At 33.6% G+C, this 9,185-nt stretch overlaps 1 protein-coding gene across 1 annotated transcript; it reads left to right on the top strand.

Moving 5' to 3' along the window:
- Window positions 1-327: 327 nt before the first annotated feature.
- LOC112727726 (acylamino-acid-releasing enzyme) lies at window positions 328-8,793 on the top strand. The gene is made up of 17 exons (XM_025777608.3): window positions 328-763; window positions 2,538-2,696; window positions 2,780-3,317; window positions 3,817-4,038; window positions 4,137-4,205; window positions 4,431-4,569; window positions 4,716-4,867; window positions 4,961-5,043; window positions 5,134-5,261; window positions 5,361-5,439; window positions 5,956-6,133; window positions 6,464-6,524; window positions 6,718-6,840; window positions 7,211-7,408; window positions 7,979-8,047; window positions 8,190-8,266; window positions 8,513-8,793. The coding sequence occupies exons 1-17, from the start codon at window positions 634-636 to the stop codon at window positions 8,574-8,576; spliced, it is 2,469 nt and encodes an 822-aa protein (XP_025633393.1). The 5' UTR covers window positions 328-633; the 3' UTR covers window positions 8,577-8,793.
- The last annotated feature ends 392 nt before the right edge of the window (window positions 8,794-9,185 follow it).

Here is a 9,185-nt window from a genome sequence, read left to right as displayed (position 1 = left end):
TTTCTTTTATTTTTTTTAAAATTTTATAATTTTTTTATTAAAATAGGGGTAGTTTAAGAATAAAATTAAAAATTTTATTAAAAAGGACAATTTTAATACGAAAAAAATATTAAGAATGTTCTAAATCAAAAATTACGTTGGAGACGATTTTGATTCTGACCCTCAACGTTAGGACCAAAACAATACTTATCTCTAATGAATAGTTTTCATTAAACTTACCATAGGGTGTGCATCTGACGGGACAATTCACTAGTATATACTTAAGATATATGTTAAATAAACTTTTTTTATTTATAAATTTAAAATGTGGCCAAAATAGATAAACTCAATTTTGAATTGGATTTTTTGGGGGCTTGTTCTGACGAGAATGGTTCTTCATCCCAATCATCCGGCATTATTGAAAAACGTTCTCCTTAAATTTAGTTTGTAATGTAAACTAGAGAGTAAGCTGCTCCACACTGACTAGTGTGTATAATAGAAACATTTATCCCTTCTCTTACCTCTTCCTTCTCCGCCGCCACCCTTCCGACACTGCAGACCACCTTATCCAACCCCTTTCATATTTTTTCATTAGAAAAACTACCTTTTTGAAGCTGCTTCTTCAGTTTCAGTCACAAGCCCCTATCTTAAATAATGGCTTCTCTTTTCCTCAAGATGGTTTCCATTCCACCAAGAACAACAATCTCAAGCACAAGAACAAGAACAAGGGTGCCTTCAGTTCTACCTTTCAAGCTTCAGCACTTCCTGTCTCATTCGCTGCCAGGTTGGCTACCACTGCACTTTCTCGTTATTTTGGGTTGTTCAGAGAGTGAAATACTGTGTTTCTTCAGTATTTTATTTCATTTTTTTTGAAAAATAACAACTAATTTGACACAAATATTATTGGTATATTAAAATTAACTAACAATATATTTATATATAAATATTTATATAATTTAATTTATTTTTAATATATATTTATATTTTAATATATTTAATAATTAATTTTAATAACTAATTTTAATATAGAGATCGTTTTTATCGATTAATTAATATCGTACATGAGATTTTGAAGTGATTATTTTAGCTTTTTAAATTGTATAATTGTAAGTTAAATTATTAATCTTATTTTGGAATATTATTCAACTATTGAAAAATGTTAGAGTGTCACATAACACGTTCTTAAAATCCATAATTTATTATATAGAGGAGTGTTAGAGGACCAGTAATTTTTATATTTTATAATCATCAATTGATTATCAATAGTATTTTTAATGGTGTGAAATTACATCTAATAATAAGAGATCACTTATTTTTCTTTTGATAATTAAGTATTGGCCATAAAACACAAAAATTGTTGGCCCTAGACTTTCTCTATCACATATTATATTACTAACATAAACTAGAGAAGGTCCTTTGGAATTTGGTCTCGTTTTCTATATACAAGGAAAAAAAAAAAAAAACCATAACATGATTGCCAACTTATCATGCAACACTTCAAAATCAAATTGATAAAATTACCCCTAAGAAAAAAGTCTTCATGGCTCCAAAAATTATGAAGGTTTTGACAAAATAATCCAATATTATGACATACATAACATTATTGTTACTTGTTACTGTAAAAAAGAAAAGAAAAGTCACTGTTGTTAAAATTAATTAATTAAATGTTACAAGAAACGAAAATTAATTGACAATCTGACTATTTTATCAAAGAGTAAACTACCAAAATTATTTCTCTATTTTTTAACACATTGATAAAAATATTTCTCACTAAAAATGTCGTAAAACATGATAAAAATATTCATCTTTAAATGTATATTCTCTAAAAAATATTTTAAAAATTGAATTTTAATATGATTATTTATAAATATAATTAAAAAAATGAGATATTTTTATTTTTAAAATTTAGTGATTTCACGTTAAGTAAATAATTTTTTATTGTTTTTATTACTGACCAAGAAAAATAAAAAATTCTAGAGAACAAATTTTTATCTGACTATTTTATATATTTTTTAAATAATTATTTAAATATTCTTACAAAATTTTAGATTAAATACATAAATAATTTGTTAAATAAAAAATCATTTACTATTTATAAAAAATTAATATTTTTTTATTTATTTTGTTATATTTTATAATATTTTAAATTACTTTTATCATTATTTTATCCATCTATTTAAAAAATCAAAGACAACTTTAATAGTTTATCCTTTATCAAATTTCTAAATCTTTTTCTAACTGGTTAAACTTAGAATTTTTTTTTTAAAAATTCTAATTTTTTAAATAAAAAACAAATAAATCTTTAACTAATTAAAATCATATTTTAAAATAGAGACCTATTTATTATTTTCTATTCCTCGTCTCTACTGATTTTCCCTTGGACGTTACAAAAAATAAAAGGAAGGTGATGGTGCATCGATGTTCTCTCTGATGGAAGAATTATTATATTGCGTCAACTGAGTGGCACACCCAACTTATCCGGTGCGCAGTAGCACGCGCCGCATTTGCTAATACCTTTCAACTTTCACCATCTCCCTCATCTCTTCTTTCATCTGCAGCAGCATCCACAGCAAGATCCATGGCGACTCCGAAAGCCGCGGAATTTCCCTCCGGATTAGACGAATCCACTGAGCAAGACTACGCTTCTCAGTCCAACCTCCTCCGAGAGTTTGTCCCCATCCCCTCCATCGACACCGCATGCCTCCTCAAATCTCCTAGTAAGCTCTGCTAACTAACTAACACTCTCTTATCTCTCTTTCCAACTAACTTCCTAACTACCTCTAACGGCTCTAACTGCCAGGCTCTGATTCCGAGTCCCAAGCAATGTTCGCCGTAAGCCAGCCCAACCTGGTTGCTAACAGGAAGAGGAAGTTCATTCTCTCCTCCACCATTCTCAACACCGGCACCTCCCCCACCTTTCACTGGGCTCCCTTCCCTGTCGAGATGTCCGGTGTCTCCGCCATGATCCCTTCTCCTTCCGCTTCCAAGCTCCTTATCATTCGCAATCCCGAAAACAACGAAAGCGCTACTCGCTTCGAGGTTTGGAACTCCTCGCAACTCCAACGAGAGTTCCAAGTCCCCCAATCAGTTCACGGCTCTGTCTATACTGACGCCTGGTTTGAGGGAATTTCTTGGAACTCCGATGAAACACGTGTGGCGTATGTGGCTGAAGAGCCAGCTCCTGCAAAGCCCTCCTTCAATGATCAGGGCTATAAGAAAGGTGCTTCCAACGATAAGGATTGTGGCACATGGAAAGGTCAGGGAGAATGGGAGGAGGACTGGGGAGAAACGTATGCCGGAAAGAGGCAGCCGGCACTTTTTGTCATCGATATCACCAGGTTCCGTATTAACAGGGTAAACCACTATTTTGGCATTAGAAAGATTCTAATTCCGACAAGATAGCCTAAAGAAACATTCATAGCCCACAAATATCACACAAGTTTGACAAACTTCACCACTTTTGTGATCTTTGGGGGTCACAATTGCTTTTTCTTTCACTCGGGAGCTAATATGTTGGAACTAGAATCTTTGGAGTGCCAAAATGATAGTTTGAGTTAAGCCCCAACACAGTCCCTCAAATTGGTGCCGCACACTAAAATAGTCCACAAGAACTCAATTGCATCAATTAGTCCTTGATATTGGTAAGTCTACTATGTTAGTCCCTCGGCCCTCAAGTGACTCATTAAGAATCTCACAGACTATTTTAGTGCACACCGCCAATCAGAGGGACCACTTTTGGACTTAACTCTGATGATTTAACATTTTCGGGGTTTTTTTTGTTTGAATTCCATGTCAAATTGTGCCATGATAGTACTAACTGCAATACTTATAATACAGTGGCGATGTGCAAGCTGTCAAAGGAATTGACAAATCTTTGAGTGTTGGCCAAGTTGTTTGGGCTCCATCAACCAAAGAAGGCTCAGAAAAGTATTTGGTTTTTGTTGGATGGTCATTTGAGACAAGAAAGCTTGGTATCAAGTACTGCTATAACAGGCCTTGTGCATTATATGCGGTTAAAGCACCACACCCTCACTCAAAAGCTAATGAAGCTGAGATTCAGTATGTCACTTCACTTCAGATTGGATTTCATTTTGAAAGTTAATATTTATCGTTTTGTTTCATACACCGAGCTGAATTATGAAGGTGTACTCATGTAGATCAACCGAAGATATCCAGGCACTCAAGCTTACTGAAACCATAAGTAGTGCCTTCTTTCCACGGTTCAGGTAAGCCGGTACTTACTATCCCAATACACATCAGGATGAACCTTTGTTTGTTTTAGCTCTATTTGTTTCATATGCTGGAGGAGCAAGTTAGAATTTCGTAAAATTTACAGGGGTCGGTCGCTTGTAACCGGTTCATCTAAAACTAAAACACTGAATTACTAGAAATGAGTATGTGAATTTGATTGCTATGCTTATGATTCCTCTATGTTAAAAATGTTCTACCAGCCCAGATGGCAAATTTCTTGTATTTTTATCAGCAAGAAGTTCAGTTGACTCTGGAGCCCACTCTGCTACAAATTCACTTCATAGACTTGATTGGCATACTGACATGAAGCAGTACAAATCTGCAAAAGTTTATGATGTGGTAAGATTCCTGTTATGCTTATTTAACATGCAAGGATTGTTGTTGAGCTTTATGATTTTTGCTTGTATTAAGAATGAGCATTAGCTTTTTGGCTGTCATTTGGGAAATAAAAACTTATCTATTTATTTTGGTTATCAATTTCAAAGATTCCAGTTGTGATGTCTGCTGATGATGGCTGCTTCCCTGGGCTTTACTGTTTTAGTATGCTTAGAGATCCATGGCTTTCCGATGGCTACACCATGATTATACAATCTATCTGGCACAGCAATCAAGTCTTAATTTCTGTCAATGTGTTGAGGTAACCAAAACAGTATGAATTTACTTTGTATAGTTTATGCAATCCTTTAGGTGAATGAGTATGATTAACATCATACATTTTCATCAAATACAGTGGAGAGATATTACGCATCACCCCTGCCGACTCAAATTTCTCCTGGAGTCTCCTTAGCTTGGATGGGGAAAATATTCTTGCTGGTAACATTAAGCGCAATCTTGTTTTGGACCTGCCCTTCAGGAATGAAGTGATATGTTACACCTTTTTCTAACTTGTTCAACTATATGCAGTTTCTAGCAGTCCTGTAGATATTCCGCAGCTCAAGTATGGAACCCTTGTTGAGAAGGAGAAAGAAACTGGTAATAGTGAATGGAGTTGGTTAGATGTATCAAATCCCATATTCAAATGCTCAGATAAGGTTTTGGTTAATTTTCTTTTTGTAATAATTTTTATGGATAAATTTTTTGTGAAAGAAATATCCTATATGCTAAAAGAGTGTCACTGGGATCTGCTACAGGTTACATCTTTGCTGTCCTCTCTCGAGTTCAGTATAATGAAGATCCCGGTTAAGGATGGTTCTGAAAGCCTAACAAAAGGTGCTTGACTCACTTTGGTTCTCTTTGGTTACAACAATATATGATCATGATAGAGTAAACGATGGCATTTTGCGCCGCACACTGCATGTTATATGTAATAGTTTTGTAAGGGGTCCAATTAACCACACAATGAAAAGGAATGTAATAGAGACAGAGATAGAAACTACCATAAAATAAAATCATCATTAAAAACAATAGAAATGAGTAACAAGTCACCTGAGTAAAACTGTAGCTTTCTTGTTTATGAGTGGTTCCGTTATGTCACTATGTCTAAACTTGCAACTTGCAAGAGTACAAAATACTGAAATTGTAGTTATTTTGTGATTGTTGAAGTCACTGGTTAGATGATTGTGATCATACCTAATGAATTTAAACCAAATTGGCTATGTTAAAAAAAATCTACAAGGTATTTCACATGTTATTTGCTCTCTCTTTGATTGTACATGAAAATAAACTCAATTTTCTTGGGGAATTGACTCGTATCTTTTCCAATTACCATTTTAAATTCAATTTCAGGTGCAAACAAACCTTTTGAGGCTATTTTTGTCACATCAAAATCCAAGAAAAGTGACACATGCGATCCTCTAATTGTGATCCTTCATGGAGGACCACACTCTGTCTCGTTATCGGGTTTTTCAAAGTCCTCTGCCTTCCTTTCTTCACTTGGATATAGCTTGTTGATTGTAAATTACAGGTAAATGATTTTCCGTTGGTGTCAAGGCATTTAGCTAAGGCCAGAAATTCTATGTTCATCATAAATCTGATGTATTGGGTTCCATTGTATTCTTTTGGAATCCTTGCATGTGTCTGCAAATGACTCCTCTACCAAATTGGATACAATTAGCTTATGTTGCATGTAAGCCTCAATTACATAATTACTAAGATTATATACGTATTGAGGCACTGCAAGAAATCCAAGCTTTCTTCAACTTTATAGCCAACATGATCCCCTTTGACTTCCAATTATAGTTGAACAATGTCTAGAATTAGTTCTTTTATATTCTCATTGCATAACAATTCTCAGAGGCTCCATAGGATTCGGCGAGGAAGCTTTACAATCTCTTCCGGGCAAAGCTGGATCTCAGGTACTTCTTTTCCCCCTAATTTATAAATTAGTAGGCTGGTTGCATTATCTGATTGTTTTTATAAAAGAAACAAAAAGAAAAAGGAAAAGACTTATCTGATTGCATCCCTACTTTAAAAGTAAGTTCAGTTATTTTTATATTATGTCGATATTTTTGTTCGGGTTGGGTCTTGATATTGGTTTGTAATGACCAGGATGTCAATGATGTTCTCACTGCCGTTGATCATGTCATTAGCTTGGGACTTGCAAGTCCTTCAAAGATTGCAGTGCTCGGTGGTTCACATGGTGGCTTCCTGACAACCCACTTGATTGGCCAGGTCTGAAATTCTGATACATATATTACTTCTGCAATATATATATATATATCACGATAAAGGTTTGCGAAATAGTTAAATCAAACAGACTTTGTTAAAGTGCAGAATTATAGATGAAGCTAAGAGTATTAACTTGTCAATAGTAGAAAATGATTGAAGCAAATTATAGATCATGTAAAAGAGAATGATATTGAATTTTATGTTCATACCTCAAAAATAAGTGCATATGATCAAATTACCATGGTCTCCATTTAAGATTTTGTTTTAGAAATGTTGTCTGCCAAAGGATTTGGGCTGCCCCAATCATGCATGTTTATTGCTCCTTTTGTTTTAATATTATTCAGAGTTTGATCATATGTGTGTGATTGCTTAGGCACCAGATAAGTTTATTGCTGCAGCTGCCAGAAATCCAGTCTGTAACCTTGCATTGATGGTTGGTACAACTGATATCCCTGATTGGTGCTATGTCGAGGCTTATGGAACCTCGGGAAAAGATAGGTTCACGGAAGCGCCATCAGCAGAAGATCTGGCTCTATTTTATAGCAAGTCTCCTATTTCACATCTCTCAAAGGTTAGTCCACCATAGTAGGAGGAGTTACTATATTTTATAAAAGAATAAAAGAATAAAATGTACTTTTTGTTCTTAAATGTTTATAAAATTTTTTAAAATTATCCATAACATTTAATTCGATTTTTTTTACCTTTAACTTTAGAAATAAGTTTCAATTTTATTCCTATTATTAATTTTTTAACAGTTATTTTTTCGACTTTGTCCTTGATTAGAACAACATTCCATGGTCCTAATCCTCAAACTCTAACCCAAACTTCTAAGTCCTAAACCCCCACACTCTTTCCAGCATCACCATCAACCCCTAGGACCCCACCTCTGTCAACCCCTCACCCCCCCATCACTGCACACATCGCCCCAACCCCTCACCTCAGGAACATCTCGCCATTGTCGTCGCCCCATCCACACCTCACCGCTTATTTCAATCTTGTAGGATAATTTCGGAAAACATTGCAAATGCTCATTGACAAAAAAATACTTTACTCTTTATAAAATTATTTATAATACCTCAGTACCGCATGCAGGTAAATTTTGGCATTACGGGTTCGGTATTAACGATGTCTGTATATGCAGGTGAAAACGCCGACGCTTTTCCTATTAGGTGCGCAAGATCTACGAGTTCCCATTTCGACTGGACTACAAGTAAGTATTTAACTATTTAACTATTTATCATCTTTATGGCCTCTACGAGCCAAGCATTAGAGTCCTTTTTCTTTTAAGGTGCCGTACGAAACATTGCCCCATTCCCTTTGAAAGAAAACTGATAACTGTATCTTCTGTGTAGTATGCCCGGGCTTTAAGGGAGAAAGGAGTAGAAGCTAAAGTCATATTGTTTCCCAATGATGTTCACGGTATTGAAAGGTAAACAAATCTATTTCTTAAACATCTCCCTTGGTATAAAATATATAGAATTTCATTTTGATGCTGTACATTCAATTATGTAATTTTACGTCGGTAAAAATAATTACTTTTTACATCAACTATAGAAATGCTCATACAAACAAACGGATATAATTGAATAACTGTATAAAATATTTTACGTTGTCATTATATATAAATAATATATGATTGTGACAATAGTTTGGTTTGATTTTACTTGTTTTACAGGCCACAATCTGACTTTGAAAGTTTCCTTAACATTGGGGTTTGGTTCAACAAATATTGCAAATAAGCTCCGTTTCTAACCTAATTGTATCATATGGTTTGGTGAATATTCAAATACTAAGTGGCATACTATATTTTAATTATGGAAAGAGGGGAACGCATAATCACATTGTGTTTCTCGATTAGAATCAATACAATTGGGTTAGAAAGAGTGCAGGGCATTCTCAAATATAATAAATTTCACATTATTTACGATATTTATTTGAAATATTGTTCAAGATTTATCTTTTGCTTTTTCCTTTAGAAATTTCATATCCTTTATTATAATTTATTTTGTGTATAACTCAAAAGAATAAAACTCTACAACCAAGTAAAATAGTTAACAAAATCCAACTAAGTGTGTGTTTGGATTACAGTTTACAAACGGGAGTTTGAATAAATTGATTTTGCAAACTTGATTTTGATAAAAAGTAAGTTTGTGTTAAAGTGATTTATGTTTGGAAATATTTGCATCAAAATGAATTATAGTAAAATAAATATTGTTTGGATTATTCTATTCAAAATCACTTTTAGATAAAAAATTACTAAAATAGACACCAATTTAAATAATTTTTGTATATTATCTTATCATTTTAATTTAGATAATTGAATAGATCTTATTAATTAATTCTATAAT

The sequence above is a fragment of the Arachis hypogaea genome, chromosome 12, assembly GCF_003086295.3.
Source record: "Arachis hypogaea cultivar Tifrunner chromosome 12, arahy.Tifrunner.gnm2.J5K5, whole genome shotgun sequence".
In the NCBI taxonomy this organism is placed as follows: Eukaryota; Viridiplantae; Streptophyta; class Magnoliopsida; order Fabales; family Fabaceae; genus Arachis; species Arachis hypogaea.
This window is presented reverse-complemented; position numbering and strand designations above follow the sequence as displayed.

Excerpts from the sequence above, each read along its gene's own strand:
- LOC112727726 (XM_025777608.3), top strand. The coding sequence starts at position 634 with ATGGCTTCTCTTTTCCTCAAGATGGTTTCCATTCCACCAAGAACAACA. Across the intron at positions 5,262-5,360 it reads TATTCAAATGCTCAGATAAG|GTTACATCTTTGCTGTCCTC; the intron begins GTTTTGGTTAAT and ends GATCTGCTACAG. Across the intron at positions 8,267-8,512 it reads GATGTTCACGGTATTGAAAG|GCCACAATCTGACTTTGAAA; the intron begins GTAAACAAATCT and ends CTTGTTTTACAG.